This window comes from Engystomops pustulosus, chromosome 8 (assembly GCF_040894005.1).
Source record: "Engystomops pustulosus chromosome 8, aEngPut4.maternal, whole genome shotgun sequence".
Classification (NCBI taxonomy): domain Eukaryota; kingdom Metazoa; phylum Chordata; class Amphibia; order Anura; family Leptodactylidae; genus Engystomops; species Engystomops pustulosus.
In genome coordinates this window covers 30889642-30917547 of record NC_092418.1, presented here as the reverse complement: position 1 = coordinate 30917547, position 27906 = coordinate 30889642, and the positions used below count along the sequence as shown (strand labels likewise).

General features: G+C 43.2%; 1 protein-coding gene, 1 long non-coding RNA gene and 1 other non-coding gene across 7 annotated transcripts in view; 1 reads left to right on the top strand and 2 right to left on the bottom strand.

Annotated features, from left to right (window-relative positions):
• Positions 1-27906, top strand: part of LOC140075053 (uncharacterized) — a 74397-nt gene that overhangs the window by 23801 nt on the left and 22690 nt on the right. The gene's annotated exons all lie outside the window — the stretch shown is intronic.
• Positions 491-27906, bottom strand: LOC140075050 (acyl-coenzyme A synthetase ACSM3, mitochondrial-like). Of its 4 annotated transcripts, none has more exons than XM_072120515.1 (15): positions 27807-27906; positions 21844-21978; positions 19924-20145; positions 19649-19859; positions 15503-15707; positions 15278-15421; positions 14887-15043; positions 14472-14551; positions 11712-11835; positions 6930-7010; positions 6703-6804; positions 4037-4140; positions 3652-3751; positions 1682-1801; positions 491-1595 (listed from the first exon to the last, which is right to left on the bottom strand). In XM_072120515.1, the coding sequence occupies exons 3-15, from the start codon at positions 20125-20127 to the stop codon at positions 1509-1511; spliced, it is 1719 nt and encodes a 572-aa protein (XP_071976616.1). In that variant the 5' UTR covers positions 20128-20145; positions 21844-21978; positions 27807-27906; the 3' UTR covers positions 491-1508. The 4 variants fall into 4 exon arrangements, with proteins under 4 accessions (XP_071976616.1, XP_071976618.1, XP_071976617.1 ...); XM_072120517.1 differs by lacking the exon at positions 27807-27906 and adding an exon at positions 23723-23878; XM_072120516.1 differs by lacking the exon at positions 27807-27906 and adding an exon at positions 22781-23383.
• LOC140076340 (U6 spliceosomal RNA) lies at positions 22842-22947 on the bottom strand. Its single transcript, XR_011849563.1, has one exon. It is a non-coding gene; the product is annotated as a U6 spliceosomal RNA (small nuclear RNA).

Genomic DNA, 27906 nt, shown 5'->3' with positions numbered 1-27906 from the left:
CTCGAACCAGTCTGCCCATTCTCCTCTGACCTCTGGCATCAACAAGGCATTTCCGCCCACAGTACCGCCGCTCACTGGATGTTTTTTCTTTTTCGGACCAATCTCTGTAAACCCTAGAGATGGTTGTGCGTGAAAATCCCAGTAGATCAGCAGTTTCTGAAATACTCAGACCAGCCCTTCTGGCACCAACAACCATGCCACGTTCAAAGGCACTCAAATCACCTTTCTTCCCCATACTGATGCTCGGTTTGAACTGCAGGAGATTGTCTTGACCATGTCTACATGCCTAAATGCACTGAGTTGCCGCCATGTGATTGGCTGATTAGAAATTAAGTGTTAACGAGCAGTTGGACAGGTGTACCTAATAAAGTGGCCGGTGAGTGTAGCTTTAGTTTTGTTAGTTCTAAGAAAAAAAAAACGGAATGTTACATTGATGTCGGAAATGTTTTATTTTATTATACCTTTAGAATTGTACTTTTTTTTTTTACTGGCAGACTATAGTGAGTGACTAGAGGGATAGGTAAAGTAGCTGGACAGAAAAATACTGTAAGTCTGGAGGATGGAGAAAGGAAGGCTGACAACTAGTAAACTTTTGTTAAATCCAAGAGTTCTCTTTTTGAAGTATTCAGCTTCAGATAAAGAGAGTCTTGTCACAGAAGATCATGAGCATTGAGCGTAATTTGGCCTAAAATTAGATTAAAAACCAAATCTAGGACTGAACCCAAAAGAAAACAAATAGTAAAAGAATGAGGTGACAAAGTAGAATCTGCTAAAATTCTGGCTACAAGTATCTACCACAGTCTTATACAGGCGGTCCCCTACTTAAGAACACCGGACTTACAGACGACCCCAAGTTACAAACGGACCTCTGGATGTTGGCAATTTACTGTACTTTAGCCCTAGGCTACAATAAACAGCTGTAACAGTTATCAAAGGTGTCTGTAATTACGGTTTATTGTTAATCCAATTTCCAATTGTCACAGACTAAAAAAAAATGGACTTTGGTTACAAAAATAAAGTATACAGTTCCGACTTACAAACAAATTCAACTTAAGAACAAACCTGCAGAACCAATCTTGTACGTAACCAGTGGACTACTTGTATTACTATTCCTTATTTTAATGCTTGTCACGAGTACAGAAGATAGCTATTGTGTATTGACAGATTTCTAACATTCCATAATCCATGAAAATCCCCAAAATCCATTGTCTGACAATTCACTTTTATTTTAAACAAAGTAATTTTTAATAGCACAAATAGAACAAATGTGAAAAGACATGACAAGTATAACATAGCAGCTGCAAAAGATCAATATAATGTTAGTGCAAAGCAATAGAAATGGAAAGCAAGAAGGGTTAGCTGAGGTGAGCTTAGGATGCACATCACAGGTCAGGATGAGTAAATTACAGATATTAAGGTCACATGTCCTTCTTGTAGATCTTTGATTCATAAAGATACTACTGCTTTGAATTCTTGTAATGTCTATACTATCTATACTACTGTGGTCTTTAGGCTTTCCCCCATTCCTTGTTTCTCAGTTCATTCCTCCGGATCTTCCCGCTGACTGTCTTGGGCAGTTCTTCCACAAATTCAATCTATCAGTATAGAAAACCCAGGAATATGTTACTACAAGTTCTAGCAGATTATTGTGAGAAGCTGGTTGTATTATGAGGATACAGACCTTTCTCGGGTACTTGTAAGGGGCTGTGACTTTCTTGACATGTTCTTGTAGTTCTTTAGTCAGCGCCTCCTGGTCGTGTCCAGTGTATGTAGGGGACAGGACCACAAAGGCTTTTACCACCTGTGCAGCAACATATGACACTTTAATGTTCTTAAAGTCTACTTACACACTGTATGCAAAAATGAAAAATCATTTAGCTTTTTAATAACTTGCTAAAGGATGACACTTACTTAGTCCAAATATACAGGATAAGAGTAGTACTGTGCGGTGTCTTATTATAACAGGATAAGAGCAGGGCCAGTCTTAGGGGCTGCTCACTAGGCATTCACCCAGGGCCCCCTGTCCTAAAGGGCCCCCTGCATGTGGAATTTTGTGGGCAGAGGATATATTGCTCCTTCAATACCCCTTGGTTGAATGACCGGGTGAAGATGTTTATCATGTATCTCCTGTCTATATATCTATCATCTATCTGTTATCTATCTCCTATAATATGTCTATATCCTATCTATATATCTGTCTACCTAAGCATTTATCAGTTGTTTTTTTTTATTATCTACGGTACCTATCTATTATCTATCCATCTATCGATCTTCTATCTCTCTTCTACTGTATCTATCTCTCATATCTATGTTTTATCTATCTATCTACATATAATGTACTTTATATTTCTGCATCTATAAATCTATATTATCTTTTATATTTATCTTCTATCATCAATCTCCCTATCATTCTGTCTATCTCCTATAAAATTATCCTACAGCCGCCTACAGGGGCTTATTTACTTAGGGTCCTTTGGGCGCGATTCCGTCGGGTTTTCTCGATTATTTCGGATTTGCGACGTTTTGAGCAGAGTTGCCCCGGGTTTTGGCGCACAAGATCGGATTGTGTCGCTTTGGCACCGACTTGCATGCAACGGAAATCGGGGGCGGCGTGGCCGTCGGAAAACCCGACGGATTCGCAAAAACCGTGGTATTTAATAAAAAATTGTGTTGCTTGACACGCACTTACATGCACCAGGAAGAAGATGGTGAACTCCGGCGGACCTCGGCATAGCAGCGACACCTGCTGGATATCGAGCGCACAACCTTAGTGAATCCAGGCAGGACGCGAATCCACGTCGGCCAACACGCCGCGGGATTACGAATGGACCGGGTAAGTAAATGGGCCTCATTGTCTAACCATACTACTGTGTGTAACTACAAAATGTTATTATTATTAAATGTTATGACTGTTCATAAAATAGTTTTTTATTTTGGGGCCCTACTTTTAGTTTTTCCCAGTGCCCCACTTTGTCTAAAACCGGCCCTGGATAATAAAGGTAGTACTGTGCAGTGCTCATATATACAGAATAAGAGCAGTAGTATTGGGTAGTATAATAGGTAGGTAATAGCACACTTGATTTAGATGTACTTATTCAGTTGTGTTCAAGACTTAACTTATCGGTAGTGGATTTATGGTAGGGGGCTGCAGACTGGATCTACCGTCAAGGTTTGAAGTTGAAGATTTGTAGGCATGGACAAAAGAGGAAGAAGGGATTCAAGAATGCCACACCATTCCCGAATCACCAGAAGAAGACGTCCACCGTAATTTTCTGAGATTTTAATCACACTACAGGCAGTCCCCTACTTAAGAACACCCAACTTTTAGACAACCGGTTTATATGTTTGCCCTGGCTGTATACTATACAATGTATACAATGTATACTATACAATTAGTATAAATATTGTATAGTACATCCCTCTGGTTCTGACGTGGTTTCTCCCTGCGCCTTGCTAGGATCACTACTATTGAGTCATGCCACATTGCAGTGAGCAGCGTAATACATTAACATATTTGGTCCAATGCACAGTGAAGCCTGTGCATTGGACCAAACATCCTATGGACTCTATATAAGTCTTAATGAGCTTGTCCCTGATTGTGTCCTAACGGATTATATTACAAAATTACAGACAAAACAAGCTTAAGGTTACCTCTCCTCGGATTGGGTCAGGACTGCTCACCACTGCAGACTCTACAACAGCGGGGTGCTCCAACAAGGCACTCTCGATTTCAAAGGGTCCAATCCGATATCTAAAAAAAGATAAAAATAGAATCATTTATAGTGTAGAAAGCCTCCTATACATCTCATTTTACAGTGTGTCCAAAACTCTACATGTATGTGGTCCAAAACATAAAAAGCAAGGATTATTGTGCATTTAGTTATATGAATTAGGCCCTACAACACAAACAAGACTTATATGGTAGTACTTGTGTAATTTAGAGGTTAAAGTTACTGGAATATTGATATACTCGATTGAGTTTGTTTTTGCTCAGTTTTAAGATGTGACATTATCTGTACCTGAAGGACTTATTTACCCAGAAGATGAAATAACGTCATCTGATCTTCCAACAAACCAGAAATAGCCATCTTCATCTCTGGTGGCTCGGTCTCCAGTAAGGTCTCCTGTGCGCTCCACAGTCTATGGCAGAGCAGGGAACATATTATTACCTCACTCTGCCATACAAACAAATCTACCGGCTACAAATTAAAACAACACTTCCTCACAGTTTGGTTGTTTAGGAAGGGAGTTGTTGTAGGTGTAGTAGGCTCTGTTTCCTAAACGACCAAACTGAGACAACCATTCACAATAGGTTGCATTAGGATCAGTTGTTTTCAGGGACAGGTTCCTGTTGGGGTGCTAGTCGCTTAGGAATACGGCTCCAAGTTGAGGCCACTAGGGCGTTCCAGGCTCACTGTGAAAGGGCATTATCAGGGAGAGTAACCCTGGTCCTGAACTATCAGATATAAAAGCCTAGACATTATACCTTACAACGAATTACACTTCTACTGATCTTGAACACGCTGACGTTAGCCACATCCAAACATAAATAATGTTGGATCCCTCTTCATTTCTTTAGCAGACCACAAGTTAAGGTTCATTAATATTCTCCGCCTCTGTCCGCTTGCTCGAGAAATTATCCCTTGCGCAGCTGCACAAGGTCATCACCGGCTGTCTGGATGGAGGGGGTGAATATTAATGAAAGGCGGGGTGTGCATAATTAAGGGTGGAGGAGCCATGAGGCGCTCATTAGTGCCTCAGGCTAATTTACATATTTTTAAAACCTTGTTTTCTCGGGATTATGGGCTCCCTAGATAATGCTGGAGATGTCTGCATCATCCCCTGGAGGTAACGAGCATACTTGTAGTTCAGTCTACCACTAATAATCGGGTAGGAGATGTCCTTTAAGGTAGGCACTCGTTCACTTATTGTACTTACCTTTCTTTACATATTGCTGTTACCTTGCATATGTGAAAACTTTTTAACTGCTGCAGTGAACCTTTCCAAATATATCATTATCAACACCTTTATTATTACAATTTTATTACATACTTAGTAAAAGTTACATTCTATATTTCACCTGATTTACCAATTGGATTCTGTAAGTATTTCAGGTCTGAGTATTTGGTCAAAAGCAATGTCACCAAATGTAATTGTTATAAAAGCGCCCAGTTCCTGTCCCGTACACTGAATTATTTGTACTTCTTCAATGTCATAGAAAGTAAAGCAAAACGTGTCACTAACTATTTATAAAATTGAATACAATAAATCCTCCGCCTCTACGTTCACCTATTCTACAGAATAAAAGACTAATGGAAAAGCAACGTGGTATCTTTCCGATCTAAAAGATCGGTACTCACGGATACGGAGACTGTCTTTATTCTTAGCTTTAGTTCAAAGTCCTCGGTCTTCTATAACTAGAAGAGTATTGAAGTCCCCTTATGATGTTGGTGCTTCGGCGCGGTGTCTCTCCTAAGCGTCTCGGAGGCGATCGGTAGCTTCTGTGCTGCTGCCTATTCCTCCCACACGGAAACTCGTTCCTCCACACTCGTTCCGCTCTCCTTGTCTCCTCTCCTATTTGCCACTCAAAATGAGAAGAAAGAGCCCCGGAAGAGTCGGGTATACGTTACCGAGCGTGTTTTTATACATAAGGCCTTTTTATTTTTCGATCTTTGTAAGTATTTCCAATAAAAAAGTTTTTAACCAACTGGGAACATACTGCACCATCGTGTGTCCTTTCTTCTCATTTTGAGTGGCAAATAGGAGAGGAGACAAGGAGAGCGGAACGAGTGTGGAGGAACGAGTTTCCTGGTGGGAGGAATAGGCAGCAGCACAGAAGCTACCGATCGCCTCCGAGACGCTTAGGAGAGACACCGCGCCGAAGCATCAACATCATAAGGGGACTTCAATGCCCTTCTAATTATAGAAGACCGAGGACTTTGAACTAAAGCTAAGAATAAAGACACTGGGGGTCATTTACTAAGGGCCCGATTGGCGTTTTCCCGACGTGTTACCCTAATATTTCCGATTTGCGCCGATTTTCCCTGTATTGCCCCGGGATTTTGGCGCACGCGATCGGATTGTGGCGCATCGGCGCCGGCATGCACGCGACGGAAATTGGGGGGGCATGGCCGATAGAAAACCCGACGGATTCGGAAAAACCGCCGCATTTAAAACAATAAAAGTGTCGCTTGGGGCACGCTTACCTTCACTTGGTCCGGCCTGGTGAACTCGAGTGCGTTCAGATGCTTTTCAGCGCAGCAGCGCCACCTGGTGGACGTCGGAGGAACTACCTTGATGAATCCCGGCCGGACCCGAATCCACCGCAGAGAACGTGCTGGATCGCGAACGGACCGGGTAAGTAAATCTGCCCCAGTCTCCGTATCCGTGAGTACCGATCTTTTAGATCGGAAAGATACCACGTTGCTTTTCCATTACAGTCTTTTGTTCTGTAGAATAGGTGAAAGTAGAGGCGGAGGATTTATTGTATTTTGTTTGAAACGTGGTGGTTTTTTGGATCTTTTAACCTTTTTCCTCCTTGCGCTGTTCCCCTTTTTCTTGGTTGATTATTGTTTTTGCAAGCATAGGGTACCAAATTGTTGTTTATTGTATTTATAAAATTGATTCATTTTTCTTGTTAGAGTCATCAAAACCATAAAATGTGGTTAAGAAAGCAGAAATGTCTCATTCCGTTTCCCTTACCGTGTATTGGGTAAAAAGATAAAAAGGTCTTTGTGGTGCTATACGGATTCCAATATCACCTTCCTGATTTGGGAGTAATGTGTTACCATCAGCATCAACAATCTAAAGTGTAAATTACAGTATGTTAGTATAATGTATTGCATGTAGACATTACAGTCTTACATTATTTAAAGTGAAATTTAGCAGACATTAACTAGTGCTCTGAATATTTGTATAGGTAGAGGTACCTGGACGTCGTAGCTTGGAGAGGCCTTTCCCATGGAGCCAGGTTTGATTTCCATTCCTTTAAATGTTCCACAGACCAGGACCTAGATGATAACAGATGTAGTAAGCAATGTCCATTTACTTGGCATTTACCATAAGGCTTGAATTCGGTCAGTATTATGTCCCTATGGAATAGGTACAATACAGCTATGATAGGGTCTTAGACTTATAATGATCTATAAGAAGGCAAGCTAATACCAATAGTGGGTCACAGGGTGAGTCAAAAAAAATCTACTAGTACACTACCTGTATCATCTACAGAAGGACAACCAACAGCATTTCATCCACTCTGTGCATGGAGGATGCTAAAACCGTGGACGATGCCTAATATATAGTCAAAGGCTGTTTTCTAGGTGGAGGGTCGCTTTCAAAGGGATCTGTGAGCAGCTTTGACTATGTATATCTGAAGACTTGAGGAGGAGAGGAAAAAATTGTGAGGGATTATCTAGAGCCAGGCGCCAAAATGGTATGCACAAAATGGGGGAGGGGGATATTGGAGTGGAGTTGCAGCGTCACGCCCCGGAGCTGGATGTGGATCCAGATGTATTGTGTAGAAATAGAGAAAAAACGGGGTCAAAGAGTGAGACACGCTACATCCAAAGTGTATTGTTGATTATTGTTGATTATTTTTATTGGAATTATAGTCATAATTCCAATAAAAATAATCAACAATACACTTTGCATGTAGCGCGTCTCACTCTTTGACCCCGTTTTTTCTCTATTTCTATCTGAAGACTTGTGCTAGTTACTATCCCTGGAGAGATGCATAATTGTAACATTTCGTGTGCTGTTAGTGGCAGCAGGACTGTGAAAATTGGATTTATATTCCAGGATTGTAGCTGGACTGCAGAGATGGCAACCCAATATTGTGAGATCTCTCAACTGAGTTACTCCACAGCATTTCCCCTCTGCTCTGAATGACTGCTGTCAGGGCCGGATTATAGGCGGGGCTCCCGGGGCTCGAGCCCCGGGGCCCCCACCATCTTGCCCCCCGAGGGGGCCCCCACCAGATCGCGCCCCCTGGGCCCTGGCTCCTTAGCCGCCACCTCTCAGAGCTGTCCGCCCATCCACGGCACCGGTGACCGCCTCCCCGCATATCCCCTTGCACGGCCGAGCCGTCCGCCCCGCCGGCACAGGTTCCCGCCTCCCTGCCCGCCCAACACGCTGCATGGATAAGGCTCCCCGCCCGCTCGTAACCCCACTCGCGCTCCCTCCTCCCCAGCGCGTCCTCCGTCCTCCGCTCCCCAACCCCGCAAAAAAAGCGGCCGTCCTCCGCTCCCCCCACCGGTGGAACAAGCGCCCTTCCTCCGCTCCAAACCCCCAACCCCCGCCCGAACAAGCGCCCGTCCGCCGCTCCAAACCCCCCTCCCCCCGCTGGGGATGGGTCCATCTTCCGCTCCTCTCCCCCCCCCTGGCGGAACAAGCAGCGGCCGTCCTCCGCTCCTCCCCCCTTCCCCGGCAGAACAAACAGCAGCCGTCCTACGCTTTTCCCCTCCCCCCCGGAACAAGCGGCTGCCCTCCGTTCCTAACCCCCAACCCCCCCCCCCCCCGGAACAAGTGGCTGCCCTTCGCTCCTAACCCCCCCCCTCCCCGGAACAAGCTGACGTCCTCGGCTTGACACCCCGACCCTCGCCCGAACAGGCAGCGGCCCCTCGACCCGCTCTCCCCGGCCGAACATGCGATCCTCCCCCCCGCTCCCGTCCAAACCAGCAACCAACCGACCCCCCACGCCGAACAGCCGCTTGACGCGACGGCCGGTCATCCTAAAAGGGTAAGTATACACTACATATGTATTTATTTGTGTGTATATATGATGTATATTCTGTGTATATAGTGTATGTACAGTGTATATACTGTGTGTATATATGCATCTACTGTCTATATATGTATATACTGTGTTTATATGCATCTACTGTCTATATATGTATATACTGTGTATATATGCATCTACTGTGTATATACTGTGTATATGTGTATATGCATCTACTGTGTATATACTGTGTATATGTGTATATATGCATCTACTGTGTATATACTGTGTATATGTGTATATATGCATCTACTGTGTATATACTGTGTATATGTGTATATATGCATCTACTGTGTATATACTGTGTATATGTGTATATATGCATCTACTGTCTATATATGTATATACTGTGTATATGTGTATATATGCATCTACTGTCTATATATGTATATACTGTGTATATGTATATATGCATCTACTGTCTATATATGTATATACTGTGTATATGTGTATATATGCATCTACTGTCTATATATGTATATACTGTGTATATGTGTATATATGCATCTACTGTGTATATATGTATATACTGTGTATATGTGTATATATTCATCTACTGTCTATATATGTATATACTGTGTATATATGCATTTACTGTTTTTATATGTGCACATATATATTTATGATGTATGTTTATGTTTATATGCTGTGTATATGGTATGTATGTATATGCTCTGTATACTGAATGTGTGTGTATTTCCCGTATGTCTGTGAAAATGCTGTATATACTGAATGTGTGTGTATTTGCTGTATGTGTGTATATTAGGGGCGAGGCGGCTGTATGTTACTGTAGCTGTGTGTTACTGTAGCTGTGTTACTGGGGGTTGAGGCGGCTGTATGTAGGTGTGTTACTGGGGGCGAGGCGGCTGTATGTAGCTGTGTTTCTGGGGGCGAGGCGGCTGTATGTAGCTGTGTTACTGGGGGGTGAGGCGGCTGTATGTAGCTGTGTTACTGGGGATGAGGCGGCTGTATGTAGCTGTGTTACTGGGGATGATGCGGCGGTATGTAGCTGTGTTACTGGGGGCGAGGCGGCTGTGTGTAGCTGTTACTGTGGAAGAGGCGGCTGTATGTTGCTGTGTTACTGGGGATGAGGCGGCTGTATGTAGCTGTGTTACTGGGGATGAGGCGGCGGTATGTAGCTGTGTTACTGGGGGCGAGGCGGCTGTGTGTAGCTGTGTTACTGTGGAAGAGGCGGCTGTATGTAGATGTGTTACTGGAGGCGAGGCGGCTGTATGTAGCTGTGTTACTGGAGAGGCATCTGTATGTAGCTGTGTTACTGGGGGGTGAGGCGGCTGTATGTAGCTGTGTTACTGGGGATGAGGCGGCGGTATGTAGCTGTGTTACTGGGGGCGAGGCGGCTGTGTGTAGCTGTGTTACTGGGGATGAGGTGGCTGTGTGTAGCTGTGTTACTGGGGATGAGGCGGCTGTGTGTAGCTGTTACTGGAGATGAGGCGGCTGTGTGTAGCTGTTACTGGGGATGAGGCGGCTGTGTGTAGCTGTTACTGGGAATAAGGCGGCTGTGTGTAGCTGTGTTACTGGGGGCGAGGCGGCTGTGTGTAGCTGTGTTACTGGGGGTGAGGCGGCTGTATGTAGCTGTGTTACTGGGGATGAGGCGGCTGTATGTAGCTGTGTTACTGGGGATGAGGCGGCTGTATGTAGCGGTGTTACTGGGGGCGAGGCGGCTGTGTGTAGCTGTGTTACTGGGGGTGAGGCGGCTGTATGTAGCTGTGTTACTGGGGGCGAGGAGGCTGTATGTTGCTGTGTTACTGGAGGCGAGGCGGCTGTATGTAGCTGTGTTACTGGAGCGGCATCTGTATGTAGCTGTGTTACTGGGGGTGAGGCGGCTGTATGTAGCTGTGTTACTGGAGCGGCATCTGTATGTAGCTGTGTTACTGGGGGTGAGGCGGCTGTATGTAGCTGTGTTACTGGAGAGGCATCTGTATGTAGCTGTGTTACTGGGGATGAGGCGGCTGTATGTAGCTGTGTTACTGGGGATGAGGTGGCTGTATGTAGCTGTGTTACTGGGGGCCAGGCGGCTGTATGTAGCTGTGTTACTGGGGGGTGAGGCCGCTGTATGTAGCTGTGTTACTGGGGATGAGGCGGCTGTATGTAGCTGTGTTACTGTGGAAGAGGCGGCTGTATGTAGCTGTGTTACTGGGGGCGAGGCGGCTGTATGTAGCTGTGTTACTGGGGGCGAGGCGGCTGTATGTAGCGGTGTAACTGGGGGCGAGGCGGCTGTATATAGATGTATTACTGGGGATCAGGCGGCTGTATGTAGCATTGTTTCTTCGTGAATAGTGAGCAGGAGGACTTGTATGCACGCTGCACTTAGTGGGGGCCTCCACCAGATTTTGCGCCCAGGGGCCCCCACCAACCTTAATCCGGCCCTGACTGCTGTAGTAATCAACCAATTTTTTCTCATAGTAGTTGGTAAAGTCTGTGGAGCAGTTAGATGTAGAAATATCACATAAGAGCATGTCATATATATGAGAGCATGTCCCCAGGCACAATTTCTAACCCTTGTGGTGAATGTGAACACAACTTCTGAAATATTACCTTTAAGATTTTTTGAGATAAAAGAAAACAAAGTTAGCATAATTATACCATCTTAAATATTCTTAATTTGAACATGTGACCGTGCTTGGCTTCAAGTTAAGAATATGCAAATATGTTTTCCTTTCTGAGCTATCATCCCACATGTTACTAGTCTTCTTGAAAGTCAGACATTGGTTTCAGTAAAGCAGCATTATTTAAGGTAGACCTGGTGGCAAATATTTCCATTGCCCACCCTTAAAAACTTATTTGCATATTCCTTACCCAGAATCCAGCTTTAAGACTGTATGTTTGTAAAAGCGGTCTTCAAAGGCAATCTCCACAGGTAATGTACATATCTTTTTGGCCATAAGTAATAAAGCTTTGTTCACCTACAACCTACCGTCTCTGTTTGACCGTAGCCTTCATAAATGTCCAGCCCTGTCTTCACCTTCCATTGCTCCATCACTTGAGGGTTGAAAGGTTCGCCACCACTACTACATTGCCGGAGACTTTTAAATCTGTAGCTGTATAAAAATACATCCACTATATATAAAAATAATTTCACTATAATCACTGTGGTATTAACATACAAAAAATGTGCTGGAAAAAACAAACTTGGCTTGTACTAGAGTCTACAAAAAAAACCTCAGTACTCACCTTTCTGACGCCCCCCGCATCTCCTCTTCTTTATTCCTGTGGGTGTGCAACAACAGGTCTGTGCGCAAAGGCACATGCAACATCCCCTGCCAAGGCCTGACCTTTTGGCCTTGGGGGACGCTGGATTCCCCTGGTACCGGAGTGGCTGGGTTGAGCGTGGCCTAGCACTTCACTGGGTCACGGTCGCTTGGTACAGGTGGAACAGGGCTCGTCCAAGCTGGGCAGGTGTCCATCAGGTGGATTACAAGAAGGAGGGCGATCATGTGGGAACATTTCTCCCTGGGGCACTCCTGATATATGTATGTGTGAGGATCCCCAGGTAGATGGTAGAGGGGAGGCCTGTGATGTTACACGGCTTCCATGTATCACACTGAGGCAAGGGATGCGAAACATCAACTCACGGTTCCTTTATTCCAGAACACCAACCTGACAGAGGCAACAGGCCAAGGTAACAGTCTAACTGGTCCTGGCCAAAAAACACTGGTTGGATTCTGCAAAGGGTGCTCACAGCCTGGTTTAGGTAGTTTCAGGCTGGAGAGATAAGGAGCTGCCATAGCAGTGCTCCATGGCAGACTCTTCAAGGTAGAGTCACGGAGCAGGGCTGGTATCTGCAGGCCAAATGTAGAGATGTGTGCTGCTCCTCAGCACTTACAGAAAAGACCTAGAACTTTCCAGCCACAAGGGAGTTTGTTACATTGTGTTGAGGGGTGGAAAGTTCCATTGTCCAACCAGGAACCTTCTTACAATATGGAATTATAAACATGAGATCCTATTGGTCAGAATGTAAACATTTCCTTCCCAGGCAGGTGTAATTTAGCTGCAATAGCAAATCTAGATATAGACATGAAGATGGCAATATTACTATGGAATGAATATATCATGTTAAAGGCAAAGGACATATTCTTAAAGACAACTTCTTATGGAACTACAAAGATTGCAGGATTAGTGGGCCATACTCCCCCTACATCTGGAGAGCATTGGAAGTATATAAAGTTGGTAACGCTACCTGTCCAGTAGACTGTTACACATGGACCGGTCGCTACATAGTGTGTGCTCGGCCAGTGCACATAGACCTGTTGCCGCCCATCCACAGGAATCAGGAAGAGGACCTGCAGTGGCCATTAGAAATGGGAGTACTGAGTTTATTTTTTTATGTGATGGGTATATATTCTGGGGGGCATGGGGTGGCTATACACTGGGGGCATTGGCTGGTTATATACTGGAGGACATAGACTGGCTGGCTATATACTCAGGGGCATGGTCTGGTTTGCTATATACTGGAAGCATGGGCTCACTGGCTATATACTGGGGGATATTGACTGGCTGGCTATATATTGGGGTATATGGGCGGCCTGGCTGGCTATGTAATGGGGGCATGGGATGGCTGGCTATATACTAGGGAGCAGAGGGCTGGCAGGCTTTATACTGGTTGGGGCAGGGGGCTGGCATGCTATATACTTGAGGGTATGGGCTGCCTGGCTATATACTGGGGGGGCAGGAGGTTGGCTGGCTATATACTGGGGGGGGGGCAGGTGGCCGGAAGGCTATATACTGGGGGGACAGGGTTTTGGCAGGCTAGATATACAGGCAGTTATATACGGTATCTCACCTTAAAAAAAACAATCAACTTTAACTGTGCGTGTGGCCTGAGCTGCCTATTCACATGGACCAAGAGAATGAATAATAATAAGTATAAATTATTACTGTGATGCTGTTAAAGGGATTAGCCTAGGAACAACATCTTTCACCTATGCAATCAGCGGGTGATAATCATGCATGCATATTACTGCTCCATTTAAAATCTAAGAGAGTGTATGGCTAGATAGTAGTAAAGCACTGTACTTTTATATCTTTGCCCCATATGCATTAAATGGGATGCACTTGCAAGCTGCTGCTTCAGTCACACAAGTGACATAGTATTCCATTTCTTACGAGGGTCCATGGAGAAATCTCTACAGATTTTCCAGTTAATATTCTTAAAAAGTTCCATTTAATGTCATTCTTAGCAGGTGACATGTTCCAATAGTCTACGTTATTCTGATTTTAAAAATGCCTTTGACAGTATTCTGAATCAGCTCAGTATTTTATAGAAGTTTAATCCACATTACCTGGCTCCCTGCCAGCAGCGTGTGGAGAGTCCTGGAGGGGGGGCAGCTGCAGCCTGTGTGTGCCTGTGTCTCCTAATGCAGTCTTTCTCTCCACGTCATCCCCTTCTCTCTCCTGCCTGTTCAATGGATATGAAAGAAAGGGAGAGGGATAGTGTGGAGGAGAGGAGACATATAGGCTGAAGCTGCCATCCCACCCTACCCTGGGACTCAACATATGCTGCTGGCAGGGAGCCAGGTAATGTGAATTAAACTTATTTAAACTACTGAAAGGATGTATAATGCTGACAAAATCAGCATAGCATACACTGGAATCTGTCACCAGCTAAAAATGACATTCATGGTGACATATTCGCAGGTTTCCAGATAATTCAGTAGGTGGTATAATTTGTACTCACCGTGAAGGGTCACATAACACTAGCATACGATACGTGGTTGTAGAGCCACAGAATGCAGTGATCGGGTAGTTGGACAATGTCTAAGAAGAGAGAGAGAAAAAAACATTGTCACCAGGTATAACTGCACACAGCTTTTGAAGAAATTTGATAGGAAGGTTGTTCTAAACAACTTGAAGAACTAACAACTGATCTCTGATCCTGAGTATAAGCCATCAATATGAATAAAACATGCCAAGGAGGGCAATGTCACCAAAAACTATGTACAACCACCGAGTAGCATGTTTCTTAAAAGTTGGATCTGTACACACACTATTTGCAGGTGCCTTTGCTTACTTACAAAATAACATACGGAAATTAACATTCATTTACTATTGTTGATCTTTTATGCAATACATAATACATAGTCGTTGCTTACTTCCAAGACTACAATTGGGTCAAATCGAGGCATGTAGTGAGCAAACACACATGAACCTTGAATCCATGGAGAAAAAATAGAACACCATCCAGACTTTGCCCAACCCGGGTCTGATACATTCCAAAACACATCACAAGGAGATAAATCCAGCCAATACCTGTAAGAATAAAATAGGTATGTAATGATTTCGGGAAAATAAAGGTCTATTAGGTAGAAGCAATGGGCAGGGGTGCGCCAGCCAAAAGCCAAGTTAAGACAATTGCTCCAGGTAACACCACTTGCACCCAGAGGGGCAGCATCGGAGGGTGTCTCTTCAGCATGGGTGCGAGACACTGCATAGTCTCGGAGACTTACCCACTTCCAGGAGAATTGGCAGGTATAATTTACTTACTTTCCAGTTATAGTGTGTCCAAGTCCATAACTGCAGTGACTGTGTTCTACCATTTTTGGAAACCCTGTTGTCCCACTAGTGAAGTAAATTATCATTGGATCCATACTCTTTGTCCTAACACATGTGTGGTTGTCACCAGCCGCCCTTAAATACAAGCACATTAACTTTATGAAATTTCATTATAATATCAATCACTGTTTTATTTCTGATTATACTGGGACATACGTGTACAGGTCCTGAAAGCTCAGCCATCCTTCTCTCGTTCCAGTCACAGTCATTTTGGTTTTCAGTAATGGAGCCTGGTTGGAGATGGAGTCTATTGCGGGGGCCAGTTCTTGGCTAGTGATGATGCACTTTGCTTCTGATTTTTGTAGCCTGTGTAGAATATCCTTTGCTGTAAATTGTGTTGTTCCAGGAATTATAATTAAACCTGAGAAGTAAATGATGGAAAAGTTATATAGATCTCTAGCCATGATAATTGTTATATTTTTTTCAGAAGAGAAGAGATTCTTTGACAAGTGTAGGTGCATCTGGAAGCCCCTAGGTTCTGTAATGCCAACTTTCTCATACAAATGCCTTGCTCTGTAAATACATGTGAGAACAACCAAGGAAATCTGTCTACAGATTGGTGTTCCTCCATTTAAGAGGAGACACTGGTTTGGCTAAAATCCATAGTAATTTTTGAAGTCTATTAAATTGGCTAAACTACCTACAGGGGTAACTACCTACAGATTAATGTATTCCTTCCGGAGCACATACTTTCTAGAGTGTCATTAGGGAAATTAGCTGATTTGTGTAACTTCTACTAAGAAACTTTATCTGTAGGACTTTTATACTTATATGCCAGCCCCAGAGTGTGAGACAATGGCCCAGATTTATCATTCATGTGCAAAGTTTTTGCTCATGTATTTATGAAGTGTTTGCCAGTATTGTGTTGCGGCTTCACTGTGTCTGCCATAACACAATACTGGGGTGTTCCAGTGCGTTTTTGCACGGCACAAAACTCAGTTTACGCAATTAGGGCGTGCACCAGATTAATGAAGTATGTGTACCGGTTTTCATTAATCAGGTGCACTCTGCACACCAGTGAGGCAAACTTACTTAAACTATTTTTTTACTATTAATAAATCTGAGCCAATGTGAGAAATCTCTTATCTAACCAACTGAGACCCAGAGCAAGTATCCTGATAAATAAGAGTGTAGGCATGGATGAAGATATTGATACCCCTCCCTCCCACTTTACCTTTTAGTGTGTATGTCATGATAATGATAATTCTTTATTTATATAGTGCACACACATTACGCAGCGCTGAACAGAACTTGCCAAATTGGTCCCTGTCCCAATGGGGCTCACAATCTCATCCACCTACCAGTATGTTTTGGAGTGTGGAAGGAAACCAGAGGACCCAGAGGAAACCCACGCATACATAGAGAGAACATACAAACTCTTTGAATATGTTGACCTGGATGGGACTGGAACCCAGGACCTTAGCGTTACAAGACTCTCCTTAAATAAATCATGTGCCTGTGACTCTCCATTATTCCAATCCCTCATTTGCTTGTCTGTCGCTTATTATTATTATTATAAAATTATTATATTGTTGGTTCCATGTCGTGTGTCTTATATTGATTTGGATTTTTGCCAGAACTGTATTTAAAGTGTAACTAAACTTACTACAAAATTGCATAAATCAATAGTGCAGATTATAATAGTGAACATCTTAATATACTTTATTACTGAAAATGTTCCTGGGTCCTTTTTCCTCTTCCTTCCTTCCTTATGGTTTGTGTGAATCCACTGACAGCAGAGAGATAAAGTGTCTGATTACTTCATTCCTTAAAAGATAGTCCGTGGATAATTTAATCTCCTCAGAGATGAATTATCAAGTCAAATAATGGGGCACATTTACTCTGGGTCTGAATCACGTTTTTCGTCCGGGTTTTTTGAGCCGAAATGCCCTGGGTTTTTGGCGCACGTGATCGGATTGTGTCGCATCGGCGCCGGCTTGCATGCGACGAAAACCGGGGGGGGGGCAGTCGGAAAACCCTACGGATTCGGAAAAATCGCACTATTTAAAAAAAAAAAAAGTGTCGCTTGACACACACTCACATGCACCAGGAATAGGATGGTGAACTCCAGCAGACCTCGCCGCAGCGACACCTGGTGGACATCGGGCGCACGACCTTAGTGAATCGCCTGGAAGACTCGAATCCTCGTCAGAGAACACGCCGCTGGATTGCGACAGGACCGGGTAAGTAAATCTGCCCCATTCTGATGGTGTGGAAGGAGTTTATTATTAGTTTCCTTATCTAGTGTGGACTGTGTTCTGAAGGCTTTCAGATACCCTGCTCACCACAGGAAAAAGAGCAGAATACAGGACAGAAAAAATGCTTCATGGTCACTCACACCGCGATTTCTATACATGGTTTAGGGCTGGAATTCGCACCCTGGCACAGCTGCTACATGATACTGACAAACAAATTCTTACAATTACAGAACTACAGGAGAAAATCGCTCCTATATAACTCCGACCAGAGGATGTCATATGGGTAGATAAGACACAACAGCATGCCCTCCCTGTCAGGAGGAGGGAGTCAGCCTTTATTGTTGTATGTGGGCATGCCCGGTTTTCCAGCCTTTCTGGTACACAATTATAGCCTTTACAACTAAATATCTTACAACTTATGTCCCTTGAGACCCGCTGTTGGGTATCTTTGGGTATGTAGATACAGAAAGTCAACATTGTACCAAAGGGTGCCAGAGAATTTTGACGGCAGTGGCAACAGCGGGTTGTAAATGCATCCTCTAGACCTGGTTCAGCCCCACAGTGCCCCCTTTCAGACTGTTTTTAGAGAAGCTCACGTATACAATGCGTATGGATTGGATAGAAGCCTGAGTAGGGAAAAGCGAGTACAGTCTTTTTTCACCACCAAAGTTTTATCAGCGTGCTGTCACCAGAGATGAGACGACATCTCAGAAATTGCTTTGTGAAGCAATTACAGTGCGGTACCAGAAACAACAGCTTGTGGGAGATGCCCCAGTAGAACTTGAATTGGATCAGGAATGTTAGTGTTTGTAACCTAGCACATGAATGTGGTAACCTCTTATAATACACCATGCTTGGGCTGGGGTGGGGGGTGTAGCCTCCGGGGATGAGATGATGAGGGAGTGCCATGATTCTTTGGTTTTGTTTTGTGTTAATTATATTGTATGTTTCCACCCCCTATTCTACCGGCCCATACTTTATGGATTTTGTCCTTTAAGCTGGAAAAGGATCCCGCTAACGGCTGGAGAGAACTGGAGTTGCCGTTCTGAATTAAATGGAACCTAGTGACCTGATAGAACTTCTCCTTTCCTTTTTCTTCCGTACCTCTTCCTTTCCCTGCCCCTCTCTTCTGTGGGTCCCAGACCCAATGTTTGTATTGATGACCCTATGTTGGGGTCTTGTTCTCTTATAAAATTGGAAGAACTCTAAATAAACACAGTTGAAAAAAAAAAAGAAAAAAAATGCTTCAAATATTTTGTGAATGTTAAAACTTGTATACTGAAATACATGCAGGCAATAGTTTTGTACTGTTTTTCATTTTTGTGGTGTCTCAAATATTTGCAGGTGGAACAGGTATCAGCAAAAAAGGTCCAGAAGCCAGCGTGCATGTGGGGTCGCAAGTGCCAAAGGGAGTGTCATTTGTTGGCTACTATCCCAGATAGCTATTGCCTAATCTGAGAACTCTGTAATCGTAACCTAGCAGTCTTTTTAGTTGTTTCATGTTGTAAGTATTCCAACTGTGTATAGGGGTGAACCTAAATTTTCTGCTGCCTGAGGTAAGCTATACAATTGTGCCCTCCTTTGCCTCATCCCATAGTAATATATCAGGTTACTTTTTAATAAGTGGGTATTCCATGGAGTGTCTTACATCCATGCTGACATTGGATGTGCATAGATAATGCTTTTAAGTGACAGCTCCTGCTTTGTAGCTGGTGACTAAACCCCTGATGCTGTCCCCATCTTGCTGCTAGTGGTGCTGCCTGAGGCAAGAGACTCAACTTGTCACATGGCTGTTGCACCCCAGACTGTGTATAACTACATCCTAATGGGTTCCACAGTGGCTCAGTGGCTAGCACCACAGCCTTGCAGTATTGGGATCCTAGGTTCACGTCCCATCCAATTTTATTATAATATTTGCTAAAAAATTCCACTTGACGAATAGAGAGGGGTTACCTTTAAGACAAATTTGCAGCAGAAAAGACTTGTGTTCAATCTAAGATTGTTTAATAGAATAACTTGGTTGTACATTCATGTTAAATCCTGTGTTGTGCGGTTATGATGCTAAGCATCAACCCGGTGACAGGTTCCCTTTAGGTCTACTTACCTGCTCTAATACATGCAACACTAAGCAGCCACCACTCAGGTATCCGAGGAAGAATCACCATAACTCTGTCTCCTGGTTTCAGGTCACAAGCATCAGAGAGAACATTCGCCACTTTCCGGGAGTGAAATCCCAGCTCATCAAAGCTCCATTTCACCTCCTTCCCTTCCCCATTTATCCACCACAGAGCAGGGTTGGGCTTCTTACTGCCATCCTGGAAAATATTATATATTACTACTATATCATCATTATATCACACGGTGATAACAGACTATTACCTTTTCAGCCGCCGTCCATTTGTCTAAGATGTCACTTGCAAAGTTGAAGTGTTCTGGGAAATCCAATTTGTAATTCCTCTTGAGATCTTCATAATCTGAGAAGTTCTGTGGGTTGTAGAGCCTTTGGGCATTGCTGAGGAATCTGGAGCAGAGCCTTGGGGTAATATGGCTGGTGAAGTGTTTGACTTTAAGAAGAATTTTCATGGCAGACAGATCAGGTCCCTTTACAAAGAAATTTAAAAATTTGCAATAAATTGTATAAAAATTAATTTTCCAGGATGTTCCACATCCCTGTCTTATGGCAAATGGTACTGGTTACACCAGTGACGGAGCTATGGTTCCTGTTTTGCAATATTCTTGCATCCATTTTTTTTTTTAGCATTCATTGATCAATTGCAAAAATACAAAACACATAGGGGCTTATTTACTAAAGGTCCGTGGACGCACTTTCGTCAGACTTTCCAACATTTTTGGGGATTGCACGGCCATGACAGGTATTTGACAGGTATTGTGTCGCAAGATCAAACACTTACATGCACCTCAAAGAAGAAGGTGAACTCTGTTGGACCTGAGAGGGGAAGCTACACATGCACAATATCGGGTGCACGATCTTAGTGAATCGCGGCACAGTGTATTATAGATGGACAATGCACTTTCTGTGAACTCCTCTGGACAGGTAAGTAAATGTGCCCCATGGTTTCCCAACATCATCTGAGGAAAAATGGACCACATAAGAAAGGCATCCTTGTGTAATCTGTTTTTTTTTTTGTAGACCCACTTGGGAAGAGAAACAATAATTTCTCCATGTCGACCAGTGTCCCTGCTCGGGCCGCGCGTTCCCGGCAGCATGCGTTGCGAGTGTGATGCGAGTTCATCGTATCACACTCGCAAGTGTGGAACGGGCCTTGCGTTTTTCACGCGCGTTTTCTGCGCATGCTTTTGACGCGCAGAACTTGCATTGTACTCTGACCTATTATAACCAATTTGTCTTTTCAGACTTGCATTCTTTTTCACGCACACATGCGCGTTTTTTTTAAACGCGCGTTTAAATCTCGACATGCTCTATTTTTGCAAGTCACGCGCGTGAAAAATGCACCATGATGCACCAAATGCGTCTATGGAGACGCATCAAAAACGCATCGCACTCTGAGACACTTGCAAGTGCAATGCGTTTTTCAAAAGATAGAGCTAAGTCCTGAGTCCATTTCACGCGCATTTTCTGCGCGTGAAAAACGCATTGAAATTCCATTGAAATTGCAGCAAAAACGCGCATGAAAAACTGAGACACTGAAGAAACACTGACTGAAAACTGATTGCACTCTGATGCAAAATGTGCGTTTTTCACTGACCAAACCCTGATCGCACCCTGATCAAACTCTGACGTGATCTGCAACGCGAGTGTGGAAGGGGCCTAACTCTGCTTTGGTCTATTCACTGACACGTTCAGAAATGTCCCCCATAGTTCCATCAATTTGCACTCCCCCAGCGCCCCGATAGTACCACTTCAGTATAAGTGAGCAAAGTTCTTCAAACTGCGAGGAATTAATACTGAAAGTGGATAGAAAGATTATATTGTCTTCTTCATACAATAAATAATCTGTGAATTTCCTGGAAGCAAACCACTATGAAGCGGAAGAATCATAGATTGCAAAGATAACCCCTCTCTGTGCTATTAGAGACGGATTCACATAATATACATACATATACACACATATATATACATATACATACACACACATATATACATATACATATATACATATTATATATATGACAATGTGCTTTACAGTATGTAGCCCTATGGTTGTGCTGCATAGAGACATTCATCCCCACTGACCACAGCATAAAGAATTTCTTATAGAAGGGATTTCCTACTTCAATAGTCAGTAGGAGGATCCTGCATACATGAACAATACTTACAGTCTTTAATTGAAAGTCTGAAGACTTATAGATATCCAATGGAGCTTCCCTATTTCGGCTGTGAGTAAATTTTGTGAGATGTCACACAGGAACGGGAGGCGTAGGGAGAGAGTTTGCAATCGGTGGAGTCATGACCTAGGAGGCAGTGATAGTACGTATTAACTATTCTTTGCCTGTAAAGCTCATAATCACTAATATTCTGTGCTTGTAAGTAATCACCGTTATTGCTGTTAATATCTTGCCAATCCTCGAAAATTAAAACATGGAATATGGTAAATTAAAGAAAATAGGTACATATAGTAAATGTGATACAACTAAAAAGGGGTCATTCAAAATGATACAAAACATAAAAACTGCAGAGAACTTTATGAGCTAAAAGTCTTTGCATAAATTGCTTCTCCTATTCAATAATAGTAAAAGAGGAGTTTCCGGTGCATGCATAGGCTGCGTTCACATGTGGCATTTTGATAGCATTTTGAAATGCAATTCAGAGGTAACCAACCTTTGTATTAGCATTGTGCTTACATTGCATTTACAGAAACATTTGTGTTAATGCCGTATAAACTGAATATTAACACAATGTAAACTGACTGTAAACACAATCAAAGAGCCATAACAGACAAAACTACGCCAGGTCTGACCTGGCGTACTTTTAAGTAAGAAACAGCGATCACCCTTTTTGCGACAAACATGAAGTGCATAATAAAAAGCTATAGAGAATAGTGGGGGGGAGGGGGGACCGTGGGTAGGGAAAATGACAATTATGGCATAAGGTGTCATTACAATATAATTGTCACAATACGAGGATGTAATAACACATCCTGAGTTGCATTCAACAAAATAAAGAAACCGAAGAGGGCATGTGTTTAGGAGAACATTCTGTATTCAGAGCCCTGGTAGTCAAGCCAAGGGGCCCAACACTTAAAATAAGAATCACCAATAGAGTAGACTTCAGTAGTTGGTTCCTCCATTCTCCTAATGTTCTATTTCCGTCAACAAAAAATATGGAATGCTTCACGAATTTGTGTATCATCCTTGTGCAGAGCCATGTAAATTTTCTCTGTATCGTTAAAATTTTCGTATATGTGCTGCCAAAGAAAGCGCAAATGTTTGCAGATTAAAAAGTGCACAGGCATGGAGCAGGAACGCCCCGTGCCACCACACTCCACCAGTGGCTGATCTCTTTCACACTCTCTCCACGCCCGCATTGCTAGAAGGTGGGGTAGTCGCCAGAATAATCTCAAGAAATTGTGATTATTTCAGTGCTTCTATGAAAAAAAAAAAACTGGTGTAAAAGCACTGATATATCTTCCGCCATGTGTGAATGTGGCCTGACTCCTCCCGATTGCACATGTGTTTGGACCTAAACGTTGGTGCCCAGTAATCAGCAACACATAGAAGGGATTTATCGGAGCTTCTGTACCAGTTTTCTGGCATGCTAGCCCTGAAATAGGCACAATTCCTCGCTATATGAAATTCCCCTCTTACGCCACCTCCCAGCAACGCGGGCATAGAGGGGCGTAAAGGGGTGCGTGTCCAGTGGAAATGGCGTAGCCTATAGCGCAATTCTATGCCAGGAAGGACCTGTTGTAAAACTGCCCGCCACATTCTAAATATATCCATCGCGTGCAGGGGTTTGGGGGAACACCATTCATGTTTGGTGCGCCAGCAAATTATACATTCTCCCCATGGTTTGCCAGAGAACCCATCAGCATTAAAAAAAAATAATAATCAACCACTAGTGCCTTATAAAGCTAAAGTAAACCTTCCCGTTCTGGATTCTTTTATAGAAATCAGAAAAATCATATGCAAATTAGTTGTATAAAGCACCACAGTAACGGCGGACATTGTGCAGTGTGAACAAGTCTCAAATGCTCACCATTGTAAAAAGTCTCAGAAACTGACACTGGGAACAGGGAGGCAACCACTTTATGTAGCCTCCTGCGTATTAAACACACCTGCACTCAATGGGTCGGAGTGCTAGTGCCAGGGCACAAATAAAATACAAGAAGATTTCAAAACTATTCCAACTTTGAGGGCGCGTTCACACGATGCGTTGCATCATGTTGTCTGTTGTGTTTGTGACGCATTCCACTGGCTTCAGCCTTGATAACATGCTTAATGTAACAAGGTTACATTGCGTTTCCACTGGATCTTCTAAAACGCAATGTAACCTAAGTATGTAATCAAGTCAGTGGAATGCGTCAGAAACACAATGCGCCCTGAGGGTGTGGTCTCACACAGTGCTAGAGTTGTGCTAACAATCGCAATACGAATGCCTGGGGGTAGGCCTGGTCCAATTGCATATGCGTTTCCAGTGAAGCGCATGCGATCAGTAACCAGCACCCAGTGACAAGACTTGTTTAAATGATGTTTACTGACCTGAGTGAAGTTGGCCCCCCCACCTTGTTCAAATCAAACAAAATTGGTGTCAAACGTTTGTGCTACGTTTGTGCTGGTTTGTGCAGCAGAAATTTTTGTTTGTGCCGCTATCGTTTTCGATATTTTAATGAAAGTTTCCAGAGGTCATCAGAGGTCAACCAGCCCCCCCACATTGCCCAAATCAAACAAAACTGGTGCCGAACAATTCTGCTACGTTTGTGCTGGTTTGTGCTGCGCAAATTTTTGTTTGTGCTGCTTTTGTTTTGAATATATGAACAAAAAATGAAAGTTCAAAAGTTCAAGCAGCCCCCCCCCCACATTAACCAAATCAAACAAAACTGGTGTCAAACGTTAGTGCTACGTTTGTGCTGGTTTGTGCAGCAAACATTTTTGTTTGTGCTGCTATAATTTTTAAGGTATGTTCAGGTGTTTGAGGTGTTTAGGATGAACTGGTAAAAAACAAACCTAGTGACACTTCCCTGGTTTGATCACCAGGGGGAGCTAGCAAACACATTGTACTTTGGAAGAAATGAACTCTGATGACCTGTGCAAAAAAGTATGAATATATTAAAAATGATAGCGGCACAAATGAAAATTTTTGCTGCACAAACGTAGCACTAACGTTTGACACCAGTTTTGTTTTCTTCGGTTAATGTGGGGGGGCTGGCTGAACTTTTGAACTTTCATTTTTTGTTCATATATTCAAAACAAAAGCAGCACAAACAAAAATTTGAGCAGCACAAACCAGCACAAACGTAGCAGAATTGTTCGGTCCCAGTTTTGTTTGATTTGGGCAACGTGGGGGGCTGGTTGACCTCTGATGACCTCTGGAAACTTTCATTAAAATCTTAAAAACGATAGCGGCACAAACGAAAATTTCTGCTGCACAAACCAGCACAAACGTAGCACAAACGTTTGACACCAATTTTGTTTGATTTGAACAAGGTGGGGGGGCCAACTTCACTCAGGTTGTTTACTGTTCTCATGCTTTTCCATAGAGACAGATATTCGATCGATTGAACAGCAAAAACTTTGAACTTTAGGTGCGATTTTTCACATTTTCATAAAAACCACAAAATCATGCTTTTGCGGGACCTGCTTAGATTTCAACTCAATTTAAGAGGCCTAAATAATAGCAAAACCCCTTTATAGAAACTACACCCCTTAACGTAAGTAAAACAACTTTCATGAAGTTTGTTAACCCTTTGTGATTGTTTTACAAGGGATAAAACAAAATCGTGTGCAATTTAGAAATTTTCATTTTTTTGGCTAAATGAATGTTTTTCAAAAAATGTAAATTCTTAGTGGATAAAATACCAAAACGCTCCACAAAGTTTGATACCCAATCCCTCCTGAGTATAACAATACCCCATATAAGGTGATAACCTGCTGTATGGGCACACGCCATGGCATTAAAAGGAAGCTGCGCCATACAGAGCAGGTTACGCATCATGCCCTTTTGAACGGCTATACAATCTTTATTTTTTTTGGCAATTCAGACAAATAAGGGCTCGTTTTCAGCGACATGCGATGCAAATACTTCAATACTTTGCAATCGGATTGTGGCGCATCGGCGCCGGCTTGCATGCGACAGAAATCGGGGGCGTGCCGTCAGACAACCCGACTGATTAGGACAAACCGCGGAATTTAAAAACGAAATTGTGTCGCAAGATCAGCACTTACATGCACCAGGAAGAAGAAGGTGAACTCCGGCGGACCTCAGCGGGGGAAGCAACACATGAAGGAAATTGGACGCACGATCTTAGGGAATCGCGGCCGACCCGAATCCTCGTCGGACAACGCACCTCGGGGATCGCGAAAGGACCGGGTAAGTAAATCTGCCCCATTATCTTTATTCTATGGATTACTATGATTATGCTTATACCTCATTTATATAGTTTTTTAAATATATTTTTACAATTTTACAGAAGAAAAACTAATATAGAGAAAATCTCATTTATAGACATATTTTATATTTTTTGGTTGACAGAGCTGGTTTACGGCTTATTTTTTACGTGTTGACTTGTCCTTTTCAGTGTACCATTTTGGCGCACATAACTTTTTTTTAATCACTTTTTGGAACATTTTGTGAAGGGATTTTATGAAATCTCGGCGTTCACTGAGCGGGTCCAATAATGTTACTGATTTATTGTACAGATTGTTACGAACCTGGCGATGCCAAATATGTTGTTTTTTTTTCATGATTTAGTTTATTTTGTAGTTTATTAGGTATACATGTTGGTGTTTAGAAGACTTTGACTTTAATTAATTCTTTTTATAAAAAAATGTTTTTACTAAGTGTTTTAAACTTTTTTTTTTTACCCTTACAGGTTGTCTTGAACAAGCGATACTCTGATCGTTTGTTTAAGCTCTTATTCCTATTACACAGTGCATGTTCATGCTCAATGTGTTACAGACCCGGCTCCCAGACAGGATAGAGCAGCCCCGGGGCACTGGCAGACACCGGGGCTGCCATCGGAGCAGCGGAAGACCCAACCCCCCCCTTAAGAAGCGATGTGGTCCGATCTAGTGCATGAGACCTTAGCGCACCGCAGTCAGCATGACCGTGGCGTTTAAGGGGTTAACACCCACGATCGGAGGAATCTCTGATCGCTGGTATTGGGTAAAATATAGAGCCTACGTCCAATGGCGGAAAGGGGTTAATCACTCTCTTCTAGGGGCCGCTGTACATGTTTTAGGGGGGATGCACAGGTGTTTGTGGCGGTCAGCGGTGTGGACCTGTAGTTTCCCCAGGGAAAACCCCTGATGTCGCTGTCTGGCAAGATAGCCCTTGATGATAATGAGGTGCAGATGTATCAGACAACAGGGAGACAAGGAGGGAGGCGGTATAACAATAACTCTTTTACTGATAAGAAAAAGTTGTGAATATGTGTCCATGTAAAATTCTATATGTCCATAACATAGCAGGTAAAAGTTTTTACATGACCTCAATAAAAGGATTGTCACTGTTAAACTTAAAAAATGGAAATGAGAAATGGTGGGAAATGAGGTCTTCAGGAGTCTTCATCCTACTTATAGAGTGAGGTCATAATTTACAGGTCATGATCAGATTGTTAGGAAATATGTTGTTCTGCATTGTTTCTAGTATTCTATTAAATGCTTTTATTGACTATAACCCCAAAATTTTACTGCTTATTAGCAGGGGTGGGTCTAAAAATACCAGAAGAGCTTATGCATACTTCCTATCTTGACTCCATCACGTCGCCTACATGAGAACCAGTCTCCGTTTTTACACAAGGGCCACTTATATGACTCCTTCCATGTAAGGTCACTGGTGCAGTCTCTTTGTACAAACAGGACAACCGGTGACGTAACGTGAAGCTAATAGGCCCCAGTGCAAAGTGCCAGCCCCCCCCCACCCAAGTATGATGTATGGGTTATAGTACTAGTTGCCAGGGGACAACTAATGGGCCCCTGAGCCTCTTGAGCCCAGTTGCGACTGCACTACCTGCACCCGCTTAATTCATACCCCTGAGGACAACCCCTTTAATAAGTCATAGAGATTATTTATATTCATGTCGTACAGTGATTCCTGGACAAAAATACACTATCTATACTACTTTGTTCTTGTTATTTTTAGGCTTTCCCCCATTCCTTGTTTCTCAGTTCATTCCTCCGGATCTTCCCGCTGACTGTCTTCGGTAGCTGTTGAACAAATTC

Bases quoted from the DNA above. Each gene is read 5' to 3' on its own strand.
- LOC140075050 (XM_072120515.1), bottom strand. From the start codon at position 20,127: ATGAAAATTCTTCTTAAAGTCAAACACTTCACCAGCCATATTACCCCA. The intron at 15,708-19,648 runs GTAAGTAGACCT...TTTACTTCTCAG, and splicing joins TGTTGCATGTATTAGAGCAG to GTTTAATTATAATTCCTGGA. The intron at 7,011-11,711 runs GTAGGTTGTAGG...GTTATCATCTAG, and splicing joins GCTACGGTCAAACAGAGACG to GTCCTGGTCTGTGGAACATT.